The sequence below is a fragment of the Myotis nattereri genome, assembly GCF_964212035.1.
Source record: "Myotis nattereri genome assembly, chromosome: 7".
In the NCBI taxonomy this organism is placed as follows: Eukaryota; Metazoa; Chordata; class Mammalia; order Chiroptera; family Vespertilionidae; genus Myotis; species Myotis nattereri.
Window position 1 is genome coordinate 71,956,951 of NC_138082.1, and position 16,278 is coordinate 71,973,228.

General features: G+C 40.8%; 1 protein-coding gene across 2 annotated transcripts in view; it reads left to right on the plus strand.

The window, feature by feature from the left end:
* LRP1B (LDL receptor related protein 1B) overlaps positions 1 to 16,278 on the plus strand; it is a 1,698,272-nt gene that overhangs the window by 1,665,305 nt on the left and 16,689 nt on the right. For both annotated transcript variants that reach the window (XM_081095916.1, XM_081095917.1), the window contains one exon: positions 14,384 to 14,460. In XM_081095916.1, the coding sequence (XP_080952042.1) occupies positions 14,384 to 14,460 (77 nt within the window). The remainder of the gene's footprint in view (positions 1 to 14,383; positions 14,461 to 16,278) is intronic.

Consider the following 16,278-nt stretch of genomic DNA (forward strand, 5'->3'; position numbering starts at 1 on the left):
GGAGTTCAATGATAGCCATGGTCACAGTGACTGTGAAGAGAGCTACAATAAGTAAAGTCCTCTGAGGAATACCATAGAAAAGGACTGCATTACCCTAGAAAACACACCGGAGAATTAGCCTTTGAAACATTTCTGAAGAAGCTTCTTAAAATGCAGAAGGATACAAAAGTGAATTCATAAGTACCGAAGGGACATTCATTACGAGAGTGATGTGTGTTAGGCATTGTGTTCTTTCCCTTGGTTTTGTGATTATCCCCATCTAATTATTTTATTAAAAGTTCAGCGTAAGTCCTTAGGGTGAGAAACATACAAGGAAATGTACAGGTGCCACAGAAGTCTTTGTTGGAACTTTGGGGAAGATAATGATTTCTGTTTCTGTCACAATTTTAAAAAGGTAGGGATTATCATCCTATATTACAACAGCTAAAGAAGGCAGTGGCTTCTCAAAATATTGGTGTAGCAGAAAGGAAACTGGTTTCTTTCCCCTGGTCCTGCTGTCAGGCTGAGCTGCCGCACTCCTGCATGTGTTCTAGACCTGCTCCAAAATAACAATAAAAACTGGCTGAAATTCCTATAGTAAAAAAAAATAATAATAATAATAATAAAGGACAGATATTGATGTGACAGGTTTCCGTGGCTTTACTGCTCCAAAAGAGATGCACATTTCATATTTTGTGCTTTGAAAACATGTCAAGGGGCAGAAAACAAATAAGGGATATGCAGTGACCTGGCCCTTGAAATGTGGGCAGCACAGGCTATGGAGTTGAATTGCTCAATACCCCTGCTGAAAACTCATGATCTGCTTACAATCACTCAGGACAGCTCCCTCGGGCTCCTCCCAGATATTCTCTATGGGCGACAAGCCTCTCTATGTTGTCACTGACAAGCTGTGTGCAGTCAGGCCTGGGATGGATAGCATTTCATTTTAGAATTAAAGCCCATCTAGGTCAATGAAAGATTGAATATTTGGAAAGGTAAATGATAGGCATCAGTGGCATTTCTTGCCTACTGCACAAAGTGCCAAATCCTCGCTGTCTTTTTAGCCTCTCTGGTCTGGTTATGCCCACGGTGCCATATCATGAACGGTCCTTGGTAGCCAAGTTTTCTCTCAATTTCCTGCCTCTTCATCCCTGCTGAGTATGATGCTAGCTGCCCTGTGCCCTGTGCTAAGAGCCTTCTGTCTCTTATCTCAGAAAATCCTAGTGGTGACTAAGATCGTTGCTGTCAATCTCTTGTGGGTTCATTGTTGTGTCCAAAGTCACACAGCTAGTCGTTGTCAGAGTTTACAATCCACCAGGTTCTGTGACCATAAGCCTGGGCCCCTGCTGGCCTTCCTTCCCCACCGCCCCGATGGCCCCGTCTCTCTCTGCTGGTCTGAATCCTGCCCATTCCGCAGGCCGGGAACACGAGGTTCGGTGCTATTTTGACTTGAAAAATCATGATGATAGTAGAAAAATAGGAAAATCCCTCAGTTCTTCCTGTGAAGCTGCCAGCACCGTTTGATTTTATTTCTTGGGTCCAAATGAAGCTCAGATAATGAATGCTGCTGAATGGTTCAGTGGCCACTGTGGATTTTAAGGAAAGAGAGTCCCTGGACAGGTGCTGTTGTCGGGCGGTTGCCGTGTAAAATGTGGGGAGTCTCAGGGGGAGGAGGCCCTGATAGAATTCAAAGAACAAAGAGAACAGGTATTCCAGTTAAACCACTTTGTAAAGGGTTGCTGGGGTCCTGCCCCAGCAGGTCCAGGGGTCCCCAAAGGTGTGGACTGAGTCGGCGAAGAAGGAATGACACAGAGACAGCGTTCAGTTGATCAGCAGCCTAGCCAGGATCTCCAGCCAAGTTCTGGTCTGGATCTCCAGCGAAGTTCTGGTTAGGATCTCCAGCCAGGTTCTGTGACCATGTTCTCTTGCTAGGTTCTCCAGCCAGGTTCTGTCGCCAGTTCTCCAGCCAGGTTCAATCACCAGGTTCTAGTCAGGTTCTCTTGCCATGTTCTATCCAGGTTCTGTAGCCAGGTTCTGTCTCTAGGATCTTCAGCCAGGCTCTCTCACTAGGTTCTGTCTCTAGGTTCTGTTGCCAGTTTCTTTCCAGGATCTTTTGCCATGTTCCGTCTCTAGGTTCTGTGTAGGTTCTGAGTCTAGGTTCTGTCTGTAGGTTCTGTGTCTAGGTTCTGTGTCTAGGTTCTGTGTCTAGGTTCTGTCCAGGATCTTTTGCCGTGTTCTCTCCAGCGAAGTTCTTCTGTCTCTAGGTTCTGTGTAGGTTCTGTGTCTAGGTTCTGTCTAGGTTCTGTTCCAATATCTGTCCTTTATGATCCCAGGTAATAAGTTGTAGCTTGCTCTAGCTTTCATTTACTTTTGCCTTTACTTCCCTTACCTTTTGGGTCACATTCATGGCTGGTCATATCATGGGGGGAAAAATCAAAACACAGATGTCACATTTTCCTGGACAGTTTAAAGTCCAGTTTGTGCTTTGAGAATGTAAGTGGCACTGCCTAACGAAGAACAGTTATCATGTAGTTATACACTGGGCAGCTATTGTTATGAAAATTTGATATATTCACATTATTTTCCCTTGATTTGGGGGCCTGTTCTTGATCTTTAAGCAGCAAATCAGAATAGTCAAAGAACCAAACACAATATAAATACACCTGAGGCCCAATGCACAAAATTTGTGCATGGAGGGAGGTGTCTCTCAGCCCAGCCTGCATCCTCTCCAATCTGAGACCCCTTGAGGGATGTCTGACTGCCCACTTAGGCCCGATCCCAATGGGCAGTCAGACATCTCTCTCACAATCCAGGACTGCTGGTTCATAACCACTCCTCTGCCAGCCTGATCAATACCTAAATGCTCCCCTGTCAGCCCAATTGCCCCTAACTTCCCTCCCATTCCTGCCTGGTCTCTCCTAACTACCCTCCCCTGCTGGGCTGATCACCCACAACTACCCTCCCCTGCTGGCCATCTTGTGTCCACATGGGTGCGGCCATCTTTGACCACATGGAGGTGGCTATCTTGTGTGTTGGAGTGATGGTCAATTTGCATATGACCTCTTTATTAGATAGGACATTATTTTCATGTGTGCAATTGTTACTTCTTTAACAATTTAAAAAGTTCCCCCCTATTAAACTGCTTTCCCATATTTTTAATTAAATTTACTGGGTGACATTGGTTCATATAGATTTAAATTGTACATTTCTATGATATATGATCTGTATATTGCATTTTGTATCTATCACCCACAGTCAAATCATCTCTCATCACCATACATTTGTGCCCCTTTAACCTTTACTGTCCCCACACCCACTTCCCTCTGGTATCCATCCTACTTTTGTCTGTGTCTATGAATGCAAGCTTTATATCCAACATAGGAGTGAAATCATATGGTTCTTACCTTTTCTGTCTGACTTATTTTGCTTAGCATAATAGTCTCAAGATCCACCCATGCTGTCTCAAATGGCAGTATTTCGTCTTTTCTTGTGGTTGAATAGTACTCATTGTATATATGTACCATGTCAAAGTTCCCATCAGATAAGCACCTTTAGAATTGTTGTAATGGGAAAAAAGTAGCATATCTCAGTTGGCAGAAGCATGGAACAAGAACTAAAGAGTGCACAATTTATATCATTGAAGATGTACTATTTTTACATGCCAACCTTGCTGGAATGTGACCATCTATCTGATTTTTTTTAAAATATATTTTATTGATTTTTTACAGAGTGGAAGGGAGAGAGATAGAGAGTTAGAAACATCGATGAGAGAGAAACATCGATCAGCTGCCTCCAGCACATCTCCTACTGGGGATATGCCCACAACCCAGGTACATGCCCTTGACCGGAATTGAACCTGGGACCTTTCAGTCCGCAGGCCAATGCTCCATCCACTGAGCCAAACCAGTTTTGGCAACCTATCTGATTTTATATAATGAAGAATGAATGAATGGATGAATGAATGAATGAATGAATGAATGAATGAATGAATGAATGGAGTTGGATATGCCAGACACTCCCATTATAATATGTTTTAGATTTCGCCACCCGGCACTACAGAAGCCCTAAGAAATAGGAAAGGCTTTCAAATTCTTTATTGTTTACTTCTATTTTGTGCTAAAACATAAAATATTCAGTTTGCAAAGTAGTTATCTGTCTGATTGGCACTAAGAATGGAGATTTTCACCACCACCTTCCCACCATGGTTTGGTATGTGTTAAGCCCATTTTGGAACTGGCCATTCATCTTGGCACCATGAAGATAGAGCTTTCTACTCATATTGCAGCATATATTCAGTTTTTCTTCTCACCTTTAACTATAAAATTGCAACCACTGTTTCTAGTCTAATGGCCTACTTTTATGTCTTCAATTACATCTGCCAGATTACTTAATACTAATTTTATGATTGTTCCTTTTTCCTTTCATTTGATGCATGTAATGTATTCAGTTAAGTAGAAATTTTCTACGCACTCTAATAAACACTTATACCTTTCCTTTCTGCTTTCAATAAAATTTCCTGGGGAGTATCTAGATGGTAAAAGGTTTGCATTACTAGAGATTTCATTTTTTTTAAATTTTTCAGTCATCATTCCACACTTTAGTGGGAATTTCTGCTCAAGTGGCCTGCACAGAATTTTATGTTTAAACATTTCTAACTTAAATCACCCAATTTTAACAAACCTCCATTTATGGACAATTTCTTGGCAAACTAGATTTCATCTTTTCTTTTATACTTCTTCTTACCTCCTAAAATAAATCACTTTAAACAATCCATTTTACTAATTTTATTTCATTCACAGTCACCATATCAATTGAAATTTCTCATTAATTTTTACTTTTCCTAAAGTAATTGTTGGTCAGAGTTTACTGAACATGCCATATTTTTTTTTTACTTCACCACATTAACACTTCTCAAAAATCAAAAACTCTGACCAAATTATCTTAATATTAAAATATGATTAATTTTTTTTTACTAATGTTGTCAGTACTAGCTAGCAAAATGATTTAATATAATATTTTTAAAGTAGGCATGATGTTATTACAGAGTTGAATCCAGTGTACTTATGACAACACACACACAAATTTAAGATACTACCTAAATTTGGTCTCTTTTTTTATTATTGATTAAGGTATTACATATGTGTCCTTATCCCCCAATTCCCCCCCCAACCTCCACTCATGCCCTCACCCCCCTGGTGTCTGTGTCCATTGGTTAGGCCTATATGCATACATACAAATGCTTTGGTTGATCTCTCCTCCTTATCCCCATCCTCCCCTACCTTCCCTCTGAGGTTTGACGATCTGATCGATGCTTCTCTGTCTCTGGATCTGTTTTTGTTCATCAGTTTATGCTGTTCATTATATTCCACAAATGAGTGAGATCATGTGATATTTATCTTTCTCTGACTGGCTTATTTCACTTAGCATAATGCTCTCCAGTTCCATCCATGCTGTTGCAAATGGTAAGAATTCCTTCTTTTTTATAGCAGCGTAGTATTCCATTGTATAGATGTACAATAGTTTTTTAATCCACTCATCTGCTGATGGGCACTTAGGCTGTTTCCAAATCTTAGCTATGGTAAATTGTGCTGCTATGAAGAAAAAAAGGAACCCCATCCGATTTGGCTCAATGGATAGACCATTGGCCTGCAGACTGAAGGGTCCCGGGTTCGATTCAGGTCAAGGGCACATGCCAAGGTTGCAGGCTTGATACCCCGTAGGGGATATGCAGGAGGCAGTCAATCAATGATTCTCTATCATCATTGATGTTTCAATCTCTCTCTACCTCTCCATTCCTCTCTCTGAAATCAATAAAATTATTTTTTTAAAAAAGCAGGGTAATACCTAGTTATTGCCATATAAGAAGTAACAGTCTAATGTGAATAGAGAATGCTGAATAAATAGAAATTGCAGTACAATATTATATGTGAAAAATACCAAATGAGTGAAATAGAGTAAATTGTTTTGGGAGTAAAAATTGTATTGAGTAATGACAGCTGAATTTATAAATGCTGTGTCTTTAAAATTATGATGTGAGCCACATATGTTATTTTAAGTTTCCTAATGGCCACATTTTTAAAAAGTAAAAAAAACAAACAAAAAAGGATAAATTAATTTTAATAACATATTTTGTTTAGCCCATTTTATCCAAAATAGTATTATTTCAATATGCAATTAATATAAAATTATTGAGATATTAATAAAAAGATATATAAGACACATATACAGGAGTTGGAATCAACACAAAATGTAAAGTTGATATCAAGAAGGATATTAACTTCCTTTAATGACATGTTCCTAACTTTCACTGCCAGAGAGAGAATATTAGGCATTACTGACCACAAGTCTGAGCCAATGTGTAAGTCTTACAACTTTACTTCTCAAAAAAAAGCATGTATTTCCTTTTGTTCAGACAAATTTTGACTTTCTTGTTAAGGGACTGGAATGAGAGAGTAAGAAAAATAACTTATTCCTACTCTTGCATTGAATTAGAAGGATATGGCATTGCCACAGATAACATGATGAAATAATAACTCCTATATTATTTCTACCACCTATTACTATGACCTTTTGGGAAAACCATTTTAACATACAGTAAATAATTCCAACTTTATACATTATTATAGAAGTTAAATAAGAGTATTTTTTATATGAAAATACTTAGTGTGGGATCTGACACAAAATTCAGTATATGTAAATTAAATCTTATGCAAACTTTTCATCAAAGTTAGAGTAGAAATTTTTTGAGGCATCACACAAAAATTATGAATTATTATATATGAAATAATTGTTATCTCAAAAGGTAGAATAATAACAGATGAATTCTTGTTTTAAAGTAAAATTAATAAACAGGTGACTAAATATACAAATATCTGTTCAAAATGCAATGATTTTTTTTAACATGTTAGAATACTTCTATTTGCCAGTAGAGAGGGTAAAAATGGTGCTGGGGGCTACATTGAGTGTAGAGCTTCAAAATTAGGTCTTTTGTGTACAAAGAAATTGTGGCTCAACCCCAAAGGAGTAAAATTTTCAGAATTAATCAGAAAAATTATATTTTGCAAGTGACTTTTAATTTTCTAATTTTCTTCACCTAGTATATGAACATGCTATTGTATAAATCTGGTGCATAAAACACAGTCATATTTTTTTATTTATACTGAATGAGATTTTTGAAGCACCAAAATATGCATGGTACTACAAGTTTTCTAAGCATTCTTTAATCCCTGCATGCCATTTTCCCCCTCTGTGTAAAAAGAAAAGGGAATACTAAAGATATTTCTTCTGAATATCTTCATCATCATGGTTAATAAGGGCAGCCTAGCACATATATATGAGGAGAAATTCAATTTTAGATTGCTTTAAAGTTCACTCTTGAATTTTACCTAGGTTAAAAGAGTTTCATGAGCTTTATATTTGATGAAAACAGGGAGCAAATATTAATCTTACTATTTTATTTTGAAGTCTTCCCAAAGCAGGCAACTCTAGACCACATTTCTACAAAATAACATGTGTATGTAGTCCAAGTAAGTTGATCATCGTTACACTGAAAGGCAATACATAAGATTTCAAATACACCCTCAGTACTTTATATCTAGTTTCAGTTTTCCTTGTACTAATCACTCTACTTTTTCAAAGCTATCATTATTTTGGACAGTGTAATTATATGTCTTGTATTTATGCAATTAAATGTAAAAACTGTTCCTTTGTAAAGATTACATGTTGTTATATATGCCAAACTTATTTTGATATTCTAAAATGTTTATTGTGCTTCCTCGTAATATGTGTTACACAATTGCCTTTACACAAAGATATTTCCCTGTGTCACAGAAAATTAGAATTGGAACAGATAATACTGTAAAATACAATAACCTCACAAACTGCTAAGAGACAGAATAGCGCAGCCCTTGTGGCTCCGTGGTTGAGCGCTATTCCAGGCACCAGGAGCTTTCAGAATTCCTGGTCAGGGCACATGCCCAGGTTGAGGGCTCGATCCCCAGTAGGGAGCTTCCAGGAGGCAGCTGATCCCATGTTTCTCTCTCATCAACGTTTCTATCTCTCCCATTCTCTTCCCCCCCTCCGAAATCAATAAAAAACAGCTTTTAAAAATGACATAATAAATTACCTAAGAATACTTTTCATATAGTAACATTCAGTTGAGAATTGGTTCCCTAAAATAAAAACTTACTCAGTGTTTTAAGTAGTATGTAAAGAACTTCTACTGATGTTATTTACTCTTTCACACAATCATGCTAGATATGCATATCATTATTCCCGTCCTAAATTTTTTTTAATGATTGAATAATATTTGATATAAGGACAATGTCTGTGGGGATATAATTCTTAAAGTGTGATTTGTGAATTGCTTGCATTAGAGTCACTGCTAAAATGCGTATTTCTGGCCACAACTCCAATGTGTTAAATGAAAATTTATGTATATGGGATTCCAGAATTTGAATTTAACAATTTTTTTTCCATTTTGTTAATCATTAGTCTAATCTAGAAAATAAATAAAGTACCATAAAATATAATTGAGAATATTTTATACATATAACTACAATGGAGTGGAAGAATATAGCTAAGAATATAATGTAACAGTAAACAACTTTCTTTTTTTTAAAAAAAATGTCAAATGGCCTAGAAGAAAAGTGAAAAATAATGTTAAATCAGGCAGCTATTGACTTCAAGAAACTGCTAGGAGAAATATTTTCATTTGATGATTAGAAGAAAGAAGAATAAACAATTTTTTAGGTAATTAGAATAAGAATCTAATTATTTATCTCTATTTCCCTAATCCAACAATACTTAGTTAAAACTCATGAAAGTACTTAAAAAGTTAAGTAACTCAGAGTGGTTTGGTGACCAACACATAAAAAGAAGTGATTTTTCGTTGTCTCAAGGTGGAAAACAACTGTAGAAAAAGTTTAAAATAAACAATATACAGGTGTTAATGATGGTGAGAAAAAAAAGTGGTTTCTTACAAGGGCCATGCAGGACTAACTTGAAGATAATAGTCCTAGGATGAATAGCAGGGAGCAGCACAGATTAAAGATGACCAAGGCATGGACTACGGATTTTGCTTGAGGAATAAGGAAAAAGAGACAGATGTCAGAGGTATTATAGTCGGCATGATTATGCAAATAATTCAGTGGGGGATTTGGACACATTTTGATGATCTGCACACATTCCAATTCTTAAATGCTTTGCCATTAATGTCTTTGGTCATTGCAGTCTACTCAGAGTGTGAAGACATATGCATTTTTGTAAAAATGATAAAAATACTTGGTCTTAAATCAATCATTGGGAGAATTTGTGGTGCAACAAATGTCTTAACTAGGAATTTTGTAAAGCAGGCAACAGAAATGATAGTATCTATTTGATTTAATATCTCAAAGGATTTTTTTTTAATAGTGGAACAAATGTAGAACAGTGTAATGTATCTTATTTTACCTTTGGCCATAAAGCCTATATAATCCTATATAATAAAAGGTTAATATGGAAATCGACAGAATGGCAAAATGACCATTCGCTGTGACGTGTACTGTATATATAATATACTAAGAAGGTAGGATAATAATAAAAGCATAATTTACTAATTATATGCAGGAGCTGCCCCCTGGTGGTTGGTGCACTCCCAGAGGGGGAGCACTGCTCAACCAGAAAATGGGCTCATGGCTGGTGAATGCAGCAGTAGTGGCAGGAGCCTGTCCCTCCATAGCAGTCGGACATCCCCTGAAGGTTCCCGGACTGCAAGAAGGTGCAGCCCAGGCTGACGGAACCCCCCTCCCCCCGCCTAGTGCATGAATTTCATGCACCAGGCCTTGGTTTTTTAATAAAGAGTATAGAGAATCTTACAAGGTGATCAACAGCTGATTAAAATGTATAACTGTTAATTATTTCTTCAGCACAATCTTTGAGAGTTATTTCCAGTATGAATAAGTAAAATATTTCCTGCAGTTTAGGGAATTTAAATGTGCCTCCATTTGAAAGATAGGAGCATTATGACTACTAACAGGTTCTTGCTTTTATCTCTTATGAATACAGTTCTGGGTAAAATAAGAAATCAATCAACATTATCAAAAAATAAGAAACCAATCAACATTAACAAAATTCCAAAATTTGGAATAAGAATCATACTATCTTTATCTTTTTTTTAAAAAAAATATCTCTCTGCTCTTTTGAAGTTCCAGTGGCATCCTAACTAATAAAAGAGAAACATGCTAATTAGCGTACATCCACTACCCTTCCCATTGGCTAATCAGCGAGATATGCAAATTAACTGCCAGCCAAGATGGCCGCCTGCAGCCAGGCAGCTTGAAACTAACATGAGGCTTGCTTGCTTCAGTGACAGAGGAAACCAACGTTCCCAGCCTGCCTGGCCGGCCTCTGAGCTTGCAGTTTGAAACATAGTTACAAATATAGAAGCTAAACAAAACCCCAGAAACCTGCTTTCGGGGAGCCAGGATCGCAGAGCTGGAGTTGATACAATGTTTTGATTATAGAACACAAACAAACCAGATATCTGCTTTCAGCAGCAGAGGCCTCAGAGCTGGAGTCAGAGCTAAAGCTGGCCCAGAATAAAAAAAAAAAAAGAAAAAAAGGAGCAGTTGGGAGCTTCTGTCACCCGCCAGCCTGAAAACAGCCCTCAGCCCTTCACCCAGACTGGCCAGGCACCCCAGTAGGGACCCCCACCCTGAAGGGTGTTTGATCAGCTGCAAACAGCCATCATCCCCTCATCCAGGCTGGCCAGGCACCCCAGTGGGGACCCCCACCCTGATCCAGGACACCCTTCAGGGCAAACCAGCTGGCCCCCACCCATGCACCAGGCCCCTATCCTATATAGTAAAAGGGTAATATGCCTCCCAGCACAGGGATCAGCAGAGCCGCGAGGCCTTCTGGCACCGGGATCAGAGTGACAGGGGACAGCGTGCAAACCCCCTGATCGCCTTGCGGCTCTGTGTGTGATGGGGCAGGTCCACAACCTCCCTATCTGCCCTGCTCTGTTCATGACAAGGGAAGGCGCCCCAACCCCCTGATCAGCCCTGCTCTGTGCCTGATAGGGGGGAGCTCCCCAATTCCCTGATCGCCCTGCGGCTCTGTGTGTGACAGGGTATGGTGCCCCAACACCTCCCCCCCCACGGGCCCTGCTCTGTGTGTGACAGGGGGCGGCGCTCCAGCCCCCTGATCGGCCCTGCTCTGTGCCTGATAGCGGGTAGCTCCCCTACCCCCTGATCGCCCTGTGGCTCTGTGTGTTACAGGGGGCGGGGCCACAACCTCCCTATCTGCCCTGCTCTGTGTGTGACAGGGGAAGGCGCCCCAACCCCCTGATCAGCCCTGCTCTGTTCCTGATAAGGGGGAGCTCCCCAACTCCCTGATTGCCCTGCGGGTCTGTGTGAGACAGGGTGCGGCACCCCAACACTCCCCCCCCCACGGGTCCTGCTCTGTGTGTGATGGGGTAGATCCATAACCTCCCCATCGGCCCTGCCCTGAGTGTGAGAGTGGCGGCACCCCAACCCCCTGATCGGCCCTGCTCTGTGGGTGATAGAGGGCGGCGCCCCAACCCTCTGATCCGCCCTGCTCTGTGTATGACAGGGGCGGTGCCCCTACTCCCCTATCAGCTCTCCTCTGTGAGTGACAGGGGGAGCTTCCCAAACCCCTGATTGACCCTGCTCTGTGCGTGACAGGGTATGGAGTCCCAACCCCCCTGATGGGCCCTGCTCTGTGCGTGACAGGGGGCAGCGCCCCAACCCCGATTGGCCCTGCTCTGTGAGTGACAGGGGGTGGCGCCGCAACCTCCCCATCGACCCTGCCTTGAGTGTGACAGGGGGCAGTGCCCCAACCCCCCAATCTGCCCTACCCTGAGTGTGACTGCGAGTGGCATCACAACCTCCCAATCCACCCTGCTCTGTGCATGACAGGGGGCAGCCCCCCAACTCCCCAATCAGCTCTGCTCTGAGCCCGACCAGGGGCTGCACCTAGGGTTTAGGCCTGCCCTCTGCCACCCAGGAGCGGGCCTAAGCCAGCAGGTCGTTATTTCCCAAGGGGTCCCAGACTGCGAGAGGGCACAGGCCGGGCTGAGCCCCCCCACGCCCCGAGTGTACAAATTTTTGTGCACCGGGCCTCTAGTATACTTTATAACTTGCAAAAATACTTAAAATGCATGATGTTTATATCAGAACAGAATCTGGTCAATTAGCATCTAATCTTCCAATTTCTGAGCATTTTCATTTTCTGACTTTCAAGCATCTTAGAGTAATGATGAGCCCCCAGGAGTTCTTTTTCTCTAGTAACATAGTTTATCTTAGGTCATTCCTCTGATTTAACATGAACTCTGCTTTCGGTTTTTTTCTTTTAATTAAAGAAGGTAGGATAAAGAGCAAATTTTGATATTTTAATCAGTAATCTATAATAATAAAAGCATAATATACTAATTAGACAGGACGATCTTCCTGATGAAGCTGGGGCTGTGAGGGCCGAGGCGGTCATGTGGTGGGCGTGGGCCAAGGCAGATGAGGCAGCTAACGCCGTGGCAGGGGCTGAGCCCCTTACACAAATTTCGTACATCAGGCCTCTAGTTCAATATAATTGCACAAAAATAGCCTTGTACAACATCAGCAATATAATACAATTACTAAAGCAATCAACATTATTCTTTTAATCAGAGCTTTAAAACTTTCTCAGTGGTCCGTTAGGAAGATTTGACAAATATAAAGCAAAAAGAATTTTTCAATGATCAAAATTCACTCCAACAAGTATTTGCAAAGTCTTACTAAACATCTTATTGTAAATTATCTGTGGACTGTGTCAAGAATTTAAAACTGTGCAGAACTGGAATCAATTTCTCAATCATTCATCTGAAAAACCACAACTGAGAAAGAAAAGTGACTTTTTAAAATATTATGTTTTTATTGTGTCCACTTTATTATAATTCCTTGAAAAATGTGCTCATTCCATTGCCTCACTTTAGTAATATGGACGTCATAAGCGTGGTCTTAAAATTTATTTACCTACTTGAATGATTGACTTATAGTATGGTATATAATAAATGTGATGTGTAGGAAAAAATATATATGTATAAGCTTTTTATAAAAATATTGAAAAAAAAAGTTAGGATAATGTATGTGATAGCCTAACCATAATATAGTGATATTAACTTCCATTTAAATCATGCTTCATATTCATAGTTTGACAATATAATTATTCATCAAATAACTATGTTTAATAGTATTACTATTATTAATTATGCTAAAGTTAATATATGCATTCATGAAACAAATTTTAATTTTCATGATTTGAGGTTATTGGTAATAATGATTTTATGAAATATTGTCCTTGTTTTTGAGTGGCCAGTGTTGTCTTCTTGAATATCCCAAACAATGAACATGACATCACCAAAGCCTCATTCCGAAAATAGCTTCAGCTATCTAAATTGGCTATGACAGAACTGGTAGAGACCTTGAAATTGCAGTTATTTAGATTGGCCATTATGACCGGAAAGATATTCTTGGAATGGTTCTAGAAGATGTTCTTTTACTGTGTGCAACAATTGTTGATACGGTGTTTTTTTACTGTGATTTTAAATAAGATCTGAAGCCAATTACATGGTTGCTCTGTGAATTTCCGCTGACAAATACAGGGAGGCATCTTGTGCATCTTAGCCAACAAGCATTGTTCAAAATAACTGAAACCACTCTAGATTTTATTTGATGTAACCAGCTAATTATATGGTCATGATTTATGTTTAAATAATGGATTTTAATCCTACCTATTATTTTAATTCTCTGCTAGACTTCTTCTCATCATAGTGTCAGGATGCCTATGTAAAAAAGACAGTAAAAACATGGGCACATTCTTTATATTGTAATAGAAGTATGATGGTCATAGAAGTATGATTTTTAAATGAGAAAACACTCTATTTTCCTATATCTGCTTAAGAGAGTAAACGTTCTGCAGCTTCAGTGATAGCTAGTCCCCCTTTAGACTCAGAGCAACCAGAAAAAAAACAAAACTTTTTCAATCACAGAAATTTAATAAAGGAGGATTTTTTAACAGGCAAGCTCAATTTTTATATTGGCTGCTTATAATTTTCAGTATTTCTCAAATTAATTCCCAAATTTTAATTAAGATTTTCATTTTGCTATAAAATATGACCATTTTTAGTTTAGCATAAAATAAAGAAAAATGGCTATAAAACCAAACTTTATAAAGTATTTAAACTGGTGAAGTCCAACTGAAGTTACCTTCAGCATACTGACAATATATAGGAAATTAGCAGATATCTCTCCCTAATATCCATTAATCTGTGATGGCTGGCTCCTCCATTCCATTTGGTTGAAGTTACTAAATTAGCAGACTTGTAGGATGTTATTCACTGATTTTTTTTTTTTTTTTTTAATATTTCTAGATGCTCCACCAACTGGTCAGGCACACAATGTGAGAGGCAAGCCCCAAAGAGCAGCAAGTCTGATCATATCAGCACAAGTAAGTGCCTCAGCTTCATATCTTGAGTGTTTTAGTATATAAATCATTTTTGATGCCTTTGTAAGGGGAGTTGAGTCTTTTATGAAGGTTTGAAAAAGATCCTCTGCTATCCCGGTTCTTTTTTGAAGATGAAGCTCTGAGTTCTCACCTGATGACAGGATCCAACATTTATGTGCCCTTTCTCCCTCTCTCTCTTTCTCTCTCTAAAATATGTATTGTTGAAAGTATTGCAGATTTCCTCTTTTTTCCCCCATTAACTTTTCCTAGCCCACACCTGAACCCAAGCCTTCACCATACTCTTGTCTGTGTCTATGGGTTATGCATATCCTATCTAATAATAGAAAATCATGGTAATTAACCATAACTTCGTTACCCTTCCCATTGGCTAATCAGAAAGATATGCAAATTAACTGCCAACCAAGATGGCAGCCGGCAGCCAGGCAGCTGAAGTGAACAGGAGGCTTGCTTGCTCCAGTGATGGAGGAAGCCAAAGTTCCCCGCCTGCTGCTGCTGGTCTCTGAGCTTGCACTCTAAGCAACAATGTTGCAATTATAGAACCTAAACAAACCCCAGAAACCTGCTTTCAGCCGTCAGAGCTGGAGCGAGCAGGACCGCAACAGTGTTACAATTATAGAACCCAAACAAACCCAGAGACCTGCTTTCAGCAGCTGAGGTCTCAGAGCTGGAGCCAAGCCTCAGAGCTAAAGCTGGCTCTCAGCTCCAGTGACAGCCATAGAAGGTAAATAAATCCCAGAATAAAAAAGAAAAAAAAAAGAAAAAAGGAGAGGTTGGGAGCTTCAGTCACCTGCCAGCCTGAAAATGGCCCTCAGCCCCTCACCCAGAATGGCCAGGCACCCCAGTGGGGACCTCCACCCTGAAGGGGGTGTGACCAGCTGCAAACAGCCATCATCCCCTCATCCAGGCTGGCCAGGAACCCAAGTGGGACCCCCACCCTGATCCGGGACACCCTTCAGGGCAAACCAGCTGGCCCCCACCCGTGCACCAGGCCTCTATCCTATATAGTAAAAGGGTAATATGAAAACTGACCCTAACAGCAGAAAGACTGGGAATGACTGGTCACAATGACACACACTGACCACCAGGGGACAGACGCTCAATGCAGGAGCTGCCCTCTGGTGGTCAGGGCGCTCTCACATGGGAGGAGCTCTGCTCAGCCACAAGCCAGGCTGATGGCTGCCAGTACAGCAGTGGTAGTGGGAGCCTCTCCTGCCTCCTCAGCAGCGCTAAGGATGTCCGACTGCAGTTTAGGCCTGCTCCCCGCTGGCAAGTGGACATCCCCCATGGGCTACCGTGCTGCCAGAGGGATGTCTGATTGCGATCTTAAGCCCAATCCCCTGGGGAGTGGGCCTAAGCCAGCAGGTGGTTATCCCCTGAGGGGTCCCAGACTGTGCGAGGGCACAGGCCGGGCTGAGGGACTTCTGCCCCTCCCCCCTACCAAGTGTACAAATTTTTGTGCACCGGGCCTCTAGTATACATATATAAAAGCCTAAGTGACTGGAGCAACCAGAATGACCAGAACAACTGGAACAACTGTCACTATGACATACACTGACCACCAGGGGGCAGATTCTCAACACGGGATCTGCCCCCTGGTGGTCAGTGCACTCCCACAGCCAACCTCCCCCTGGCCGGCCAACCTCCTGTGGTCCCTACCCCTCGGCCAGCAGGCCCCAATCACTGGATCAGGGGCAGGCCCCCGGCTGGGTGGTGGTGGGAGTGGCCGCTTTCCCAGGGGTGCCGAGGGCCAGCTCCCTCCTTGGGGCTGGTGGCCAACCTCCTGTGCCCCATTCGTCCTCC